The 15,678-nt window shown below is 53.0% G+C and overlaps 3 protein-coding genes across 7 annotated transcripts; 2 read left to right on the top strand and 1 right to left on the bottom strand.

Annotated features, from left to right (window-relative positions):
• Window positions 1-1,896: 1,896 nt before the first annotated feature.
• Window positions 1,897-3,622, top strand: MED11 (mediator complex subunit 11). Of its 3 annotated transcripts, XR_011234881.1 has the most exons (4): window positions 1,897-2,377; window positions 2,477-2,607; window positions 3,126-3,361; window positions 3,466-3,622. XR_011234881.1 is itself a non-coding variant. In XM_069482067.1 (3 exons), exons 1-3 carry the CDS (start codon window positions 2,191-2,193, stop codon window positions 3,261-3,263), a joined length of 456 nt encoding a protein of 151 aa, XP_069338168.1. In that variant the 5' UTR covers window positions 1,897-2,190; the 3' UTR covers window positions 3,264-3,622. The 3 variants fall into 3 exon arrangements, 2 of the variants coding, with proteins under 2 accessions (XP_069338168.1, XP_069338169.1); XM_069482067.1 differs by having other exon boundaries at window positions 3,126-3,622; XM_069482068.1 differs by having other exon boundaries at window positions 1,897-2,275; window positions 3,126-3,622.
• Window positions 3,623-3,672: 50 nt separating this feature from the next.
• CXCL16 (C-X-C motif chemokine ligand 16) lies at window positions 3,673-9,325 on the bottom strand. Its single transcript, XM_069482065.1, has 6 exons — window positions 9,313-9,325; window positions 8,537-8,718; window positions 8,024-8,162; window positions 7,165-7,247; window positions 4,710-5,129; window positions 3,673-4,205 (listed from the first exon to the last, which is right to left on the bottom strand). Exons 2-6 carry the CDS (start codon window positions 8,592-8,594, stop codon window positions 4,159-4,161), a joined length of 747 nt encoding a protein of 248 aa, XP_069338166.1. The 5' UTR covers window positions 8,595-8,718; window positions 9,313-9,325; the 3' UTR covers window positions 3,673-4,158.
• Window positions 9,326-9,330: 5 nt separating this feature from the next.
• Window positions 9,331-15,345, top strand: ZMYND15 (zinc finger MYND-type containing 15). 3 transcript variants are annotated; one of them, XM_069482062.1, is made up of 13 exons: window positions 9,331-10,403; window positions 10,857-11,091; window positions 11,180-11,335; window positions 11,923-12,083; window positions 12,618-12,770; window positions 13,098-13,178; window positions 13,331-13,447; window positions 13,541-13,629; window positions 13,720-13,818; window positions 13,972-14,125; window positions 14,209-14,267; window positions 14,548-14,708; window positions 15,087-15,345. In XM_069482062.1, exons 1-13 carry the CDS (start codon window positions 9,821-9,823, stop codon window positions 15,256-15,258), a joined length of 2,220 nt encoding a protein of 739 aa, XP_069338163.1. In that variant the 5' UTR covers window positions 9,331-9,820; the 3' UTR covers window positions 15,259-15,345. The 3 variants fall into 3 exon arrangements, with proteins under 3 accessions (XP_069338163.1, XP_069338164.1, XP_069338165.1); XM_069482063.1 differs by lacking the exon at window positions 13,331-13,447; XM_069482064.1 differs by lacking the exon at window positions 12,618-12,770.
• The last annotated feature ends 333 nt before the right edge of the window (window positions 15,346-15,678 follow it).

Consider the following 15,678-nt stretch of genomic DNA (forward strand, 5'->3'; position numbering starts at 1 on the left):
TAATCAAATTCCCCAGAGAAAAGTCTTCTAGTCACTGACCTGGAAAGTACAAGCCGCATTACCAGTTTTGGAAACCACCATTCAGTATATAAACTTTCACTTAATCTGTTTTCAATGCAATACTCTTGCCTTCAGCTATGCCCAGGTGGGTTCCAAGCTAAAGACCCTGTTTTCCATCTCCAACAAAGCAACCTCCAGTATTCTGATGGGTTGAGGGAGATTAGTGGCCAACGTATTAATATATGGAGTCAAGAAAAATATCCAATGGTCTAATGATTTCAGATAATCCTCTTGGTTAGGCATGGTGGCTCACACCTGTAATCCCAGAACTTTGGGAGGCCAAGGTGGGAGATTGCTTGAGGGCAGGAGTTCAAGACCAGCCTGGACAACACAGCAAGACCCTATCTCAACAAAAAAAATTTAAAATTAGCTGGGCTTGGTGGCGCATGCCTGTAGTCCCAGCTACTCGAGAGGCTGAGGTCGGAGGATTGTTTGAGCCCAAGAGTTCAAGGCTGCAGTGATCTATGATCATGCCACTGTACACCAGCCTGGATGACAGAGGGAGACCCTATCTCTAAGAAAAAAAATCCTCCTAATTTTTGTACCACCTTCACCCCAGTTGTATATAATGCCACTAATTTAAGAGTAAATCAGGTTGCTTCTAAGCTTTCTTCAGTGCTGGCTTAGTTACTGCTTCATTGCCTAATCAATTATCCCTTGGCCTCTGTTTTCCAGCTTCGATCTAAAGTTTTGCTATTAACTTCTCTCCCTTTCTCTTTGACCCCTTTAAAAAAAAAACTTTACTGTTATTTCATTAGGATATAAGGAAGAATGAAGTTAAATGCTAGATCCATCAAGTTTAACTGAGTCTCCATTTATTTGCTAACCCTGGGCAAACTGGTTTCATTCTTGATGATTTTTTATAAACTGTCACAAATGATCCTTCCTAAAAGGTAAATCTGGTCATAACACACTTCTTGAAAATCTTCTAAAGGCTCCCAAATGCCTTCAGAATAAAGTCCAAATTACTTACCTGGCAAGACTTTTCCTGATCTGGCTCTCCTTTCAGTCTCACCACTGTCACACCTAACCTCCACAATGCTCCATGCACTTCAGCCAAACTGAGCCCCCTGCTGGACTCCAAATGTGCTAGATCCCTCACAGCACCACGCTCTTGCCTATGCTGTTTCCCTTTTCCACTCCCACTTCTCATCCACCTAGTCAACCGTTTAAGATTCAGTTAAAGTCTGGGAGCAGTAGCTCATGACTGTAATCCCAAAACTTGGGGAGACAGGATTTCAAGACCAGCCCAGGCAACATAGCAAGACTCTGTTTCTACAAAAAAATTTAAAATTAGCCGGGCGTGGTGGTTCGCGCCTGTATCCTAGCTACTGGAGAGGCTAAAGTGGGAGGATTGCTTGAGCCTAGGAGTTCAAGGCTGCAGTGAGCTATGACCACGCCACTGCACACCAGCCTGGGTGACAGAGCGAGACCCTGTCTCTGAAAAAATAAAAATAAAAAGATTCAATTTAAGCAGCACTTCCTCCAATAATCCTTTCTCCGTGCTCCTTGACATATACTCTGGACACCATCTCATTCATCTTTGTATTACCCCCCGAGGCCAGCACATAAAAGGTAATCCGAAAGGGAAAGAGAAATAAGCCGGAAGGAGCCAGCATCTGAGAATATATCAATAGTCTGTGTTCCAGTTGGGCTCATGGTCAGAGGGAAGCGCTAGGAAGACTAATGTACCCCTCACTAAGTCAAGCATTCCCTGGGTGAAGTGAACAAAGGGCCGCTATCCAGTCTGGAGAAATGCCCGAAAACTCCCACTCTGGTCACCTAGCACCCAGCAGACGCTTAACATAGTCTCGTAGACTTAAACACATGCCACAAAACAGTATACTGACGGTGGACAGGTGTGAATGGCTTTAGGCTTCGGGATAGTTCCATACCGCCTCTTACCACAGGTGGCTTCGGAACGGAGGCGCAGACCCGGCCACGCGCAGAACGCCCTGGGAGCTGTAGTTCACCAGGTGGACCGAGAAGTGTGCGGCTGCGCTGAGCATCCTGGGAATTGTAGTATGCGCCAGACAACGCCCTCTGCGCAGGCGTAAACCGACTGTTACTTCCGGGACCAATCCTCGCGTTTCGCAGGGGGAAATCACGTGGAGGATTCTCAGAGAGACTATGGCTACATACAGCCTGGCGAATGAGCGACTACGCGCCCTGGAAGACATCGAACGGGAAATTGGCGCCATCCTTCAGAATGCAGGTTCGCGGTGCAACAACGGGTCGGCAGGGAGCGACAGCGAGGCCAAGCTGCGCAGACATGCGGGGATCGGAGACTTGGAGCAGGGTTGGGGAGGAATCCTAAGTGCGTGCGCGGCGACGGTGCGGGGTGTGAGGGGCAGGCCTTAGGGCGGGGCTATACTGGCAGTTCCCGGGCAGCTGCGCCCACTTTTTGCCCTGGCAGGTACGGTGATCTTAGAATTGTCCAAGGAAAAAACCAATGAGCGGCTCCTAGACCGGCAGGCGGCGGCCTTCACCGCTTCAGTACAACACGTGGAGGCGGAGCTGTCGGCCCAGATCCGCTACCTCACCCAGGTGGGTGTGTCTCTCCAGCCGGCCTTCCAGGACCGGTTTCTTCCTTTAAAAGGAAAAAATTAAAGGCGTCCCTGTCTGCCTCATGGGGTTGCATCACATAAGCTGCCGGATACGGAAGTGCCTGGGGGAGGGTGTGAAATGCTAAAGCCACAGAACTTTGTCCTGGGAAACTTGGCCTGACCTCGAGGGCATGAGGCCCCAGATGCTTACATCCTGAGAAAAAGGACAAGATCGAGAAAGTTCTGAAGTCGTTACAAGGGCTACCAACAATTACTAATTCTTACAGTATGCAAGACGCTCTACATTATCTTATCCTACAACTCTAGAAAGTAGTTATTGCCACCTCATTTTAAAGATGAGGTCAACATAAGTTAAATGATTCACCCTAGGTCACCCAGCTACCAGGTGGCATAACAGATTCAAACTCTTCCCTAAGAAATGAGACAAGAGCCTTGATGCCAGGTCAGGGTAAGGGTAAAGGAGGCCGTGCTCCATTGATCAGTCTAACTGTCCTGTAGGTGGCCACAGGGCAGCCCCATGAGGGCTCCAGCTACTCTTCAAGGAAGGACTGTCAGATGGCTCTGAAGCGAGTGGACTATGCCCGCCTCAAGCTCAGTGATGTGGCCCGAACCTGTGAGCAGATGCTAGAGAACTAGGCCAAGGCGGTGGATGAAGAGCTTGGAGAGAAACCATCACCTGCACCTTGGGACAGATCCTGGGAACCTGTAGGATGGATGGGGACCACAGGTGGCAGGTACATGCTCTGCTGATCAGAGGATGTTAGAACAAAGGGCCAAAAGGTGGGAATGGAGAAACTAAAGCCCAGGCCTGACCACAGCTGTGCCCTGGCTTCCCCAGCAGGGTGTTCCTCCTCTGCACTCCACAAACACACTGAGAGGCCCAGACAGGAGATGGAGATTCAGACACCCAACCCATTTCCTCATACACTTCATGCCGCTGCCCCAGGCTCCCCGCTGACTTGGCCCAATGAAGATGCATTCTTCTTCATTGGAAGAGACGAAAATAAGAACTAAGGGTTTTAATAATAAAAACAATAACAATAAAAACAAGAACAGATTCTCATTTGAGGTATATGACTGACGCGAGTGATTCAGGAAGTAAAACCAGTCTGTATGGTGGCAGCAGCACAGCAGCTACTAAGGAGGGAGGCTGGGAAAGCCCAGACTTTCACTGTGGGGTTTAGGGAGGAAGTGGGAGAGGGGTTGGGGAGGAACAAATGGTGTAGTGCAAAAAGAGACTTGGGACAAGGGGGATCCATTAGTAAAACTGAAGCCTGGAAGCATAAGGGGGCCAGGGCCTGAGGCCAATGTCTGCAGAATGAAAAGTCAATAATTACAAAAATAATTTTTAGTAGTTAGGCATATTTTGTAATACAGCATTTTTTTTTTTTTAAATGAGAGGTCTAAGAGCAGCAACTAGTTAGTCAAATATTAAGAGAGATGTATTGAGCACCTACTGGTGCCAGAGGTTAACCACAAAGACTTTACAAAAATAATCACGGTCTCTACCCAGCAAGCTTCTGTTCTTCACTCAGGCGTTAGAATCTGGTGCCACAGGTATATAATGAGGTTGCCAATCTGGAAAGGATAAAGAAATTGAGAGATGAACTCTAAAGTCAGGGAAGTGGTGGGGGTGATAGCTTGAACTGGGGAATCAGACTCCAAAGACATTAACCCTATGACCTGGTACACAGTAGGTGCTTAGTAAAGATTTGTGAATTGAATGAATGGCCCTCACCTTCCTGCCTTCCTCCACAGCTTCATTTCCTACTGGCTTAGTGTCTATCTGTCATATTCCTTTTTTTTTTTTTTTCTTTTTAATCCTCATACCCTGACCCTCATGGAATAGCCATCTCTTATTCCAAGCACACTGGTCCCTGGGCCCATGGTGGCTTCCCTCCATCTCTACTCTACAGACTCTGGCTGACTCTGCCCTCACAGCCTGTGGTCCGTGGTGTAGGCAACCTTAATATTTCTGTGCCTGGGCCAGGTTTCCAGCCACTTGAGAGCTACTGGGGACAAGATCCCTCCCAAGGAAGCTATGGGTCCCTGCCAGGGGGAGGGTTCAGAGGGTCAGTTTACCTGTAGAGGAGTGCAGTGACTGCGCCTTCCTCCTCTTGCACAGCACATACACAAGGATTCCAGTGAGGAGAAAGATGATGCCCAGGAGGGATGGCACTGCTATGAGGGTAGATATCCCAGCTTCAGGGCCAGCATTCCCTTCCAGCTGCTTCTGGTTCTCCCCAGCCTCATGCGCAACTCCAAGACTGTGGCCCACAGTGGGAGTGGTGGTCTCATTGGGATGAGGGACCTCTTTGCCCAAGGACAGTGATCCTGGTGGAAGGCTGGGGTGCTGGGTAGACTGCAGAGTGGATGGCATGAGCGTCTGGGCAGGGGTGCGCGTGTCTGAAGGTGCCCCCTCTGAGGGCTCAGAAATCTGGGTGCTAGGAGGAGGTAAATGCTCCTGGCGGGCCAGAGTCCCTGAGTGAGCATGTCCACATTCTGGAAAGGAAAGAAGTGAGAAATCAGGGCTATCAGGGGACAAGGTGAAAAAGCAGATAGGGGAGTAGGGGAGAAAAAGTAGCATTTTTTCCCCACCCATCACAAGAGTCATGGCTGACACCCCTATAATAAAAAAACAGACTAACAAGAGAAAAGCATAACAAATTTAATCAAAGTTTTTCAAGACATGGCTAGCTTCAGAAATTAAGACCCAAATACCCAGGGAAAACTGTTTTTATGCTTAGGTTCAATGACGAAAGAACAGTTGCATAGAAGTGTGATTGGACAAAAAGGGGGGAATAGCAAGGCCTGTCCGTTTAAGAAGTCTTCTTGGCTTCCAGTATAGGGCAGGACGCCTCTGGAATGAGGGTGTAATGACTTACTCCCAGGTGAGGTAGCTCAGAGAATTCTTTTGTGGCTAGCTCTCACACAGAAAGACGGGAAGCTCAGAGTGAGCTTCTTGCTTCTGCAGTTTTCTTAATTGCCAAGGTGCCGTATTTTGGGGTTCTGAGCTCTGACAGAGGAAAGAGCACTGGGTCAGGGAGAACATCAGCGGGACAGCTAAGGCCAAGAGAGGAAGGCAGCAACAGAGGGGAATGGTAGAGGACAAGGAAGTGATTAAACCACAAGATGCAACCACTGGGACAAGTGAGTGGTCTGAACTGAGAAGTCAGGAGAGGAGCCCAGGGTTGGAACCCTGACTGTGCTACAAAGTAGCCGTGTGACCTTGCCCCTGTTTCTAACCTCTCTGTGGGCTGGGCGAGGTGGCTCACACCTGTAATCCTAGCACTCTGGGAGGCCGAGGCGAGAATATTGTTTGAGGTTAGGAGTTCGAGACCAGCCTGAGCAAGAGCGAGACCCCGTTTCTACTAAAAAATAGAAATTATCTGGACAACTAAAAATATATAGAAAACGTTAGCCAGGCATGGTGCCGCATGCCTGTAGTCCCAGCTACTTAGTCAGGAGGCTGAGGCAGAAGAATTACGTAAGCCCAGGAGTTTGAGGTTGCTGTGAGCTAGGCTGACGCCACGGCACTCTAACCAGGGCAAAAGAGTGAGACTCTGTCTCAAAATAAATAAATAAAATAAATAAATAAATAATAACCTCTCTGGGACTCATATCATTCAGCTATAAAATGAGGATAATTTTAGTACCAAGAGCCAGGGGAGCTGGGAGGATTAAATGAAATAACACAGGTCTAGGCAGTCTGAAGGGCAGTATGGGCACCACTGCTGCTATAAGACAACTGTAGCTAAGGCATGGAAGAACAGTTTTAATGGTTGTATATTTTAAGAGAAAAATACAATGAGCACATCAAACTTGTGACTTCACAGATGTTATTGCTTAGGATAAGTTGCTATTTAAGTTTTTCAAAACTGGTTTGTGTACACTTAAGATTTATTCATTTCATTGTATGTAAATTTTACCTCAAAAGAAGAAAAGGAGCACCAAGAGACTGAACTCTACTAGATATACATGCTGAAATGTTTTGGGATGAAGTACAATGATGCCTGCAACTTACTTTGAAATGCATCAAAAAATAAGGTGATTCATGATGGATAAAGAGATAGACAAATGGATGTGAATTAAAGCAAATGTAGTAAAATGCTGTAAAATCAATATTGTAAAATATAAAATATCTTTGTTTTATTATGTAAATATTATATAAGAAATAAATATATATAAATCAAATAGTGTAGAATCTAGGTAGTGGGTATGTGGATGTTCAGTGTATAACTTTAACTTGTTTATATCTAAATTTTCATAATAAAATATTGGAAAACAAAAATAGTGCCTTGATTTCAAGAAAAAAATGTTAAGTAAATGATAGCACATGTGATAGAATGATTGGCAAAAATCATGAAGGTGGTGGTGAATGACCTTTGGCCAACAGAGTCTTAAATGAAAGTACTTTGGCCCCATCATTGTAGGAATCTGTGACATCAGTGGGGAAAGGGCTGAGACAAAGAAAATTGTGAGGTGGAGGCCACTGAGCCCTGAAGGCAAAGCCTGAAGAGGAGGGTGAAGCTCTTACCTTTGTGATCAAGGCAGCTCATCAATTCTTGAACCCACTGGTCTTTTCTGCCCCCACACACACTCCGGGTAAGTAGCTGGAACCTGCACAGAAAGAACCTGGCTCACGCCTGTAATCCTAGCACTCTGGGAGGCTGAGGAGGGAGGATCGTTTGAGCTCAGGAGTTTGAGGTTGCTGTGAGTGAAGCCGACACCATGGCACTCTAGTCTGGGCAACAGGGTGAGACTTTCTCTCAACAACAACAAAAAAGGCCTGGCACCGTGGCTCATGCCTGTAATCCTAGCACTCTGGGAAGCCTAGGCCGGTGGATCATTTGAGCTCAGAAGTTTGAGACCAGCCTGAGGAAGAGCGAGACGGCTGTCTCTACTAAAAATAGAAAGAAATTAGCTGGACAAGTAAAAATATATATAGAAAAAATTAGCCGGGCATGGTGGCGCATGCCTGTAGTCCCAGCTACTTGGGAGGCTGAGGCAAGAGGATCTCTTGAGCCCAGGAGTTTGCGGTTGCTGTGAGCTAGGCTAATGCCAGGGCACTCTAGCCCAGGCAATAGAGTGAGACTCTGCCTCAAAAAAAAAAAAGAACCTGGTCTCTGCTGTGGCTCCTCCTTCCCTTGCCCAGAAATTTCCTCATTCCAAAGATGTGAAGTGGCCAAGAAAAAGCCATTTCTGCTGGAACTGGGAAATCCCCAGTTAGATGGGACAGAGTAATTAAGGTGCGAGAACTGGAGCAAACAGAATCCAAAAGGGGGGAGGGTAAGGTCCCCCTGAAAGGAGTTTGGATTTGACTAGAGAGGGTCCTGGAGGCACCTGGCAGGGAGGGACTGCACAGGAGCTGCCCTCCCAGGTACAGGTGAGACTACCTGATGAATCCAGGACAGCGGTGGTAGGCTTTCAGATGTTTTCGGAGATGATTCATGAATTGAACCGTTGGGGGGGAATGAGAAGAAATTCTTTTATCACAGTGACAACTTCCAGTGACGCTGCCCTCGTTGCCATCACCTGAGCGTGATAGAGGTGGTCAGCACAGGTTCCCGGCCAAGGGCCTCCCCGCTGCTGTTACTTAGCCTCCAATCCCTTGCCCCATTGCAGCCCCTCCCCTAGGACCCAGAGTCTGACTGCCAGGCTCAACCCACACATCACATTTCCAAAACGTCCGTAATCCCACCTGGGCCCGGATGTTCCCCACCGTCTATCCCCAACCCCAGGCGGCTGGCCTTCTTGTGTCAGCTGCCCAGGAGACTCTGGCAGCGCCTGGCTCCGCACTTAACTCTGTGGCCCTAGTGTCCCCTCGCCCCACCCATCCCCTTGGCCCGAGACTCGGGGATCTGGGCCTCTAGCGCCCCCCTCACTCCGCGCCCCCGCCACCACCTCACCTGGCAGAATCAGGAGGAATAGGACCGCCCAGAACCAGGATCTCCAGCGCCGACTCATCTCGGGGCTCGCGGAGTTTGGGGGAATGCAGTCGACCCGTCTGACTCCCAGACAGGCTCCAGAGTGTGCGTCCAGCTGGTTTCTCGGTGGCTTTCGCTTCCTCTCCCCGCGCCCGCCAGAGATTCTGGAGGAGACGGCGGCGGCCCGCTCCAGCCCCGGCTGGGGAAGGGGCGCGAGGCGGCGGCGCGGTCCAGCCTGCGCTCGCGCCGTCGAGAACTGCCCGTGCGCGGTCGGTACCGCCGAGCCCGCGCCCAGCCGCCCACCGCGGGGAAACCCCCGGAGGCGGAGCTCCTCCGCCCGGCGCCCCCGCGCCGGGACCCGGCCCTCAGTCGAAGGGGCAGCCAGGAAGGTCTGAAGAAACCGAAAGAAAACCCAGGAGGCCGGGCGACCCGGGGCGAGGAAGGGGCAGGCGGGCCATGGCCCGACGGGCTGATTCGGTTCGGCTCAGCGGTGCCAGTGCCCTCCGCCCGCCCCAGGTCACCGGTGAAATAGCTGAGCTGCTAGACAGTCCCTCCCCCTCCAAGACGCTTTCACTTCCCTGGCTTCAGTCACATGGCCTAGGGAGAGTCGCCATGCCTGCCCCAGACACGCTCCAGCCGGGGCAGCCACCAGTGGACGCCTCAAGCCATGGGGGCGTGGCCGCCCGAGGAGCTGGCAGTGGGCTCGGGCAACCCTGACGTCACGACCGAATCACCCCGCAAGCCCCCGAGGTATTTACCTTCGAAAAGTGGTGGCGGCTGCCAGGTACCGGAGGAGTGGGGCGGCCGGGGCTCACGGCCGAACTAATCCAAGCCCCGGGAATGCCCTGGCTCTTCTACCCATACCCAACAGGCGGATCCAAAATTCTTCCCTCCTCAGCAAACCCTTCCCGATAGGATTAGCCCTCCCTCATCTCTATTCTTAACTTAAACCCTACTTTTGAGGGTTTCAGTCCTCAAATTTTAAACCCAAAATCCCGTCTCATCCCTGAATACTCATCTGCAACCCTAATCGCGCGCTTTCAAGTCCAGCCCCGCTCCCATTTTCATCTCTGAACTCCCATGCTCGGCCCTGAAAACTATATTCTCAGCTCCTAACACTCATTCATAGATCCCACTCCAAGTGACCCTCAAACCCCCTCTCCCCAATTTGTGACCCAGCCCCAAACTCTCTCACCACTACTCTGGCCCTCACCATATATCTCTTCCTCTGCTCAGTCTGGGCCCAGGCCCTGTGCCCCTGAAGACATGGAGTTTGTGTCTGGATACCGAGATGAGTTTCTTGATTTCGCTGCCCTCCTCTTTGGCTGGTTCCGAAAGTTTGTGGCAGAGCGCGGAGCTGTAGGGGCCAGCCTTGAGGGCCACTGGCGGCAGCTGGAGGCCCAGATCAGAAGGCTGCCCCAGGACCCTGCCCTTTGGGTACTGCATGTCTTGCCCAACCGTAATGTGGGCATCAGCCTGGGGCAAGGGGCAGAGCCAGGCCCAGGACCAGGCCTAGGGGCTGCCCGCCTCCTGGGAGATGAGCCTCCACTCCACCTGCGAGACCTGAGCCCCTACATCAGCTTCATCAGCCTAGAGGATGGGGAGGAAGGGGAGGAGGAGGCAGAAGATGAAGAAGATAATGGAGAGAAGAAGGGTGCAGGCACAGAGAAGGTAGAAACAGAGGAGGGTGGGGAGCCAGCCCCTACCAGCAAGGAGTCCCCCCAGGAAGCAAACCCTCCAGGGGAGGCAGAGGAGGCTGAGCAGGAGGCAGGAGGTGGTGAGGACGGCTGCCGAGAGGACAGGGTGGAGGATGAAACGGGACCTGAGAAGAGGAAGGGACGGAGAAGTGGTAAGAACCCAGGGCTGCCTCTGTCCTACCCCTGCCCAGCCATACTCCCTTTCTAAAGCCCTCCCAGGCCGCTCAGAACCCAGGGGTAGTTCTGGGTGGTGGCCTTCAGGCCAATCTGTCCTGAAAAGGTGTTTTCATTGACCCTCAGTGTGTTTTGTTTTTTGAGTCAACATTTAAACATTGAAAGAAAAAAAATCCAAAAATCTGCATTTACACATTCTCAAGAAAAATCTAAAGTCCTGATGGGGGGGGCCTATATTTCTGCATGGCAGCACTTTCTGGTAATAGGCAGCAGCTGTCCCCTTGGGATGGCGCATGCCCTCTCTACCTAGTCCCCTGTACTCGCTGAAGTTACTTGCCTAGCCCCTGTAGGCATGTGGGTTTGGAACCCTTCACTGTGACCATATTTGTCTCCCGCTGTCTCCCTACCCCAACTTTTCCCTCTTTCCTCAGAGGCTGCACCCCTGCACCTGTCCTGCCTCTTACTTGTGACGGATGAGCATGGCACCATCTTGGGCATTGATCTGCTAATGGATGGAGCCCAAGGGACTGTCTCCCGGGGATCAGGGACTGAGAACTTGGCTTCTCGGGCTTATGCTCTCCTCTGCCACAGCATGGCCTGCCCCATGGGCTCTGGAGACCCCCGAAAGCCCCGACAGCTTACTGTGGGAGACGCCCAGCTGCATCGGTACAGAAATCTGGTATCTGAGGGTGGGGAGTCTGGGGACCTGGACTCCTGAGCCCCACAGCCTGATACCATCTCCACCCCTATTCAGAGAGCTGGAGAGTCGGGTCCCAAGGCTGGGCGTGAAGTTAGCCAAGACCCCAATGCGGACATGGGGTCCCCGGCCAGGCTTCACCTTTGCTTCCCTTCGGGCTCGAACCTGCCATGTTTGTCACAGGCACAGCTTTGAAGTGAAGCTGACACCCTGGTGAGCAGCCTGCAAAGCTGGAGGGAAAGGAAGACCCCAACAGACTAGCAAACAGAAAAAAAAAGCAGGCTGGTGGGGGGCCTAACAGACAAAATGAGGGGCAAGGAACTAAGAGAGGAAAAAACAAACAGGCTATTAAAGGCTGGGCACAGTGGCTCACACCTGTAATCCCAGTTCTTTAGTTGAGGCTGAAGTGAGAGAAGTACTTGAGCCCAGGAATTCAAGACCAGCCTGAGCAACATAGCGAGACTTCAGCACTACAGAAAAATGTTTTTAAATTAGCCAGGTGTGGTGGCTCACACCTGTAGTCCTAGCTACTTGAGAGGCTGAGGATCACTGAACCCAGGAGTTTGAGATTGCAGTGAGCTATGATGACACACCACTGCACTCTAGTCTGAGCAACAGAGTGAGACCCTGTCTCAAAAAAAAAAAAAAAGAAAGAAAAGAGAAAAAACAAACAGACTATTATAAGCAGTTAAAGGGTGTAAGACAGACTGAATGATATATGGGCAGCTGCAGGGCAGAGGGACAGCAGACAGGACCTACAGAGATTAACACTAGGTGCACACCATCCCCTGTGTCCCCAGCCCCCAGTGTAGTGCTGTCTTGTACTGTGGAGAGGCTTGTCTCCGGGCTGACTGGCGGCGGTGCCCAGATGATGTGAGCCACCGATTTTGGTGCCCAAGGCTTGCAGCCTTCATGGAGCGGGCAGGGGAACTAGCATCCTTGCCTTTTACCTACACTGCAGGTACCATAAGGAGGTTAGAATGGTTGGGGGAAACCAGGACCAGGTCTTTGGGACTGGGACCTGGGTGAGTGGGAACAGGGTCCTGGGGTTGAAGGCTGTATGCCTGGGGCTGGAGTCTAGATCCCTGGAATAAGGGCTGGGGACTTGGTGTTTGGGGCTGGAGAGAGGGTCTCTGAAGCAGAGGACTGAGTGACTGGGGCCTTAGAGAGTTTAGGGGATTGGGGGTTAGGGACTCAAATGCTTGCTTCCCAGCTGCACCACTAACTGGCAGTGTGACCTTAAACAAATCACTTTACTTCTTGGAGCCTCAGTTTTCTCATCTGTAAAAGAGGGATTTTAACAAATGTAGGACCCATGGAACTGTTACAAGGATCATGTGGGCTCGGTATGTGGTCCATTGTACACACTCAGATACAAGGTTCCCTCCCTGACTGGAACCAGACTCAGACCCAGGGTCCTTGGGGAGGCTGAGGAGAGCTAAAGTCTGGGGTCCTAGGGACTAGGCCCTCAACTCCTCCCCTTTTCCTTTTCCAGAGGTGACCAGTGAAACCTTTAACAAGGAGGCCTTCCTGGCCTCTCGGGGCCTCACTCGTGGCTACTGGACCCAGCTCAGCATGCTGATTCCAGGCCCTGGCACCCCCAGGCACCCCCGGGGCAACATGCCATCCCTCAGCCTTCTTCTCAGTGGTGCGTGGGGCCTCTCCTCACACATGGGCCCCTCAGCCTAGAGGGAAGGACTGGGAGGAAAAGTTGTCTGGGTCCCAGATAACCTCTCCACATACACGCCAAACCCCTACCCATACCACCAGGGCTGTTTCACGCCTTTCCCAGCCCTCAAAGGAGTCACCCCTGCCAACCCCACCCAGAAGCCCCTTCCCTAGGCAAACCCCCATTCCTCTTGCTGCAGCTCCAGGCCCTCTCTCAGGGAATACGGCTCCTTTGGAAGGACGAGGGAGATGGGTCAGGTGGGGTCTCCCCGACCCCAGGCCCCTCTGCTTCCTTTCATCCTCTCAGGAGATCCCTACCAGCTTCTCCAGGGTGACGGGCCTGCCCTGATGCCTCCTGTGCCCCCAGATCCACCCAGAGGCATCTTTGGTGAGCCACAGGGGCCCCGTGGGGAGCTAGGGGGAGGGACAGGGGCTGAAGAGTCAGAAGCCTGGGTGGCTGAGAAAAAGAGGGTGATTGGACTAGACGGGCTTGGGGTCCAGGCCCAGGGCCAGGTCCTCCAATAACCCATGCCCCTCTAGGCTCGTGGCAGGACTACTACACATGGCGGGGCCTCAGCTTGGATTCCCCCATGGCTGTGCTTCTCACCTACCCGCTGACGGTGTACCACGTCATCACCCACCTGGTGCCCCAGTCCTGTAAGGAGAACTGGGCAGGGTGGGGAGAGTGTGGGGGGGCAAGAGAGGGAGGTAGGGAGGACAACATCCTTAAAGAACTGGCTTATCACCCAGTCCCTGAGCTCAACATCCAGAACAAACAGTCACTGAAAATACACGTGGTAGAGGCTGGGAAGGAGTTTGACCTTGTCATGGTGTTTTGGGTAAGTCTCCCCAGGCCTGAGGGTTGGGCCTGTGGGTGTGGGGGTAGACACAAGGTGGGACCCAGATCTGTCCTTCTCTCTGTCCTTCAGGAGCTCTTGGTCCTGCTCCCCCATGTGGCCCTGGAGCTGCAGTTTGTGGGTGATGGCCTGCCCCCCGAGAGTGACCAGCAGCATTTTACCCTGCAGAGGGTGAGGGCTGAGGGGGGCCCTGCTCTCCAGCCCTGGTTCCTCTAGTGGTCTCATGACTTGTCCCAGCCTGTCTGCTCCCCATCCGTCCTGCCTGGTGCATCCTCCAGGGCTCTGACTTCCAGTGGCTTCCCCCCCCAACTCCTGTCCCCTCAGGATGGCCCTGAGGTGTCTGTCCGCCCTGGTTCCGGAGTATCAGCACGGCTCAACTCTGGGACTAAGGAGAAGGGGGGCCGCAGGGACCTGCAGATCAAGGTGTCAGCAAGGCCCTACCACCTGCTCCAGGGGCCCAAGCCTGACCTGGTTATTGGTAAGAGCCTAGGGCTCAGGGGTAGGGGAGGTAGGAGAGAAGCAGACAGTGGGAGCCAGCTTCTCCCTGCTCTCTGTCCCCAGGATTTAACTCTGGCTTTGGTCTCAAGGACACTTGGCTGAGCTCTCTGCCCCGGTTACAGGTGGGGAATGGGGGCAAAAAGGAACTTCTCTCGCCTCCTGCCCAGCCCCTCCCCCAGCCCCTTTTCTGAAAGTCTCTGGGCTCCTCTTCCCCATCGTCTGCTGCGCAGACCCAGGGAGTGCCCGAGGCCCTCTTGCCCCGCCCTGCTGCCCCGTGCCTCTCCTCCAGCCCCGTCTGTCCTGGGGTCTCGGCTTCCCCCGCTGTGTGTCCTCCTGGTTGCTCGAGGTGGACCTGGTGGGGGGAGCCGCTCAGAGCCCGTCTCTGAGGCGCTGCCCCCGCAGTCCCTCCGGGTGCCGGCCTTCTTCACCGAGAGCAGCGAGTACGGCTGTGTCATGGACGACCAGACCATGGCGGTGGCCACCGGCGGGGGCACCAGCCCTCCTCAGCCCAACCCCTTCCGCTCCCCGTTTCGCCTCAGAGCAGCCGACAACTGCATGCCCTGGTAAGGGCCCGCGACCCTCCCTATTTCCTTCCTGACCCTTAACTCCTCTTACTCTCTGGCTCCGCATCCGAAAAGGTCCACCTCTGCCCTAGTCTCTGCTGTCCCCGACCCTCCTCCGCCCAGCCCACGACCTGCCTTCTCTGCCCCCACGTCTCACCTCCCCCATGGCTGCTCTGGACAACCGCCAACACACCCCTCTTTAGATCAGGGTCACAGAATCTCCTCAACTCCACACCCCACCCCAGAAAAACACCCTGCTACCCTCTAGCCGGCCGAGCCCTAAGTCTAGCCCCACCTCCTGGAAATCGGGGTCGGGGGCCTCAGGCCCCGCCCCCGGGAGTCCCGGCCACGCCCCCTGACCGCCCGCGCCTCCCCCAGGTACTGCAACGCCTTCATCTTCCACCTGGTCTACAAGCCTCCGCAGGGGAGCGGGGTCCGCCAGGCGCCCGGCCCGGCGCCCCCGGCCCCGACTCCTGCCGCTCCTCCCGCGCCCACCCGAAGGCGCCGAGGGGAAAAGAAACCCGCGCGGGGGGCCCGCCGGCGGAGATGAGCGCAGAGAATGTAGCAGTCCGCCCCCTTCCCCAAACGCCTCCGAAAGGAAAACATGAAAACACGCAAGGCCGAGGGGGAGGACTGGTTGGCAGAACATGAAAAGGTAAATAAAATTACTTGTTTGAAACCACTGAGTCATTGACCCTTGGATTACTCGCTCCTAATTGGGTCAGTAAACTGAGAAGAGAGGATTTAGAGAGGACGTACCCCCAGCCCTTTCACTCCCTCTGACGGCTGTTCCTTTTCCATCTCAGAGTCAGGGATTCTGACCCTCCTTGGTAATCCCAAACCTCTCCTAATTTATAGGTCGGTAAATCATTTTCCAGCCCCAGTAACCCTCAGGGACCCGCCCTAAGGCAAGGAAATACCAAGAAACAGAGTGTCTTCTCACTAGGAAGGCAGGGGAGCTAGAGGCACA

Source organism: Eulemur rufifrons, chromosome 9 (genome assembly GCF_041146395.1).
Source record: "Eulemur rufifrons isolate Redbay chromosome 9, OSU_ERuf_1, whole genome shotgun sequence".
NCBI lineage: Eukaryota > Metazoa > Chordata > Mammalia > Primates > Lemuridae > Eulemur > Eulemur rufifrons.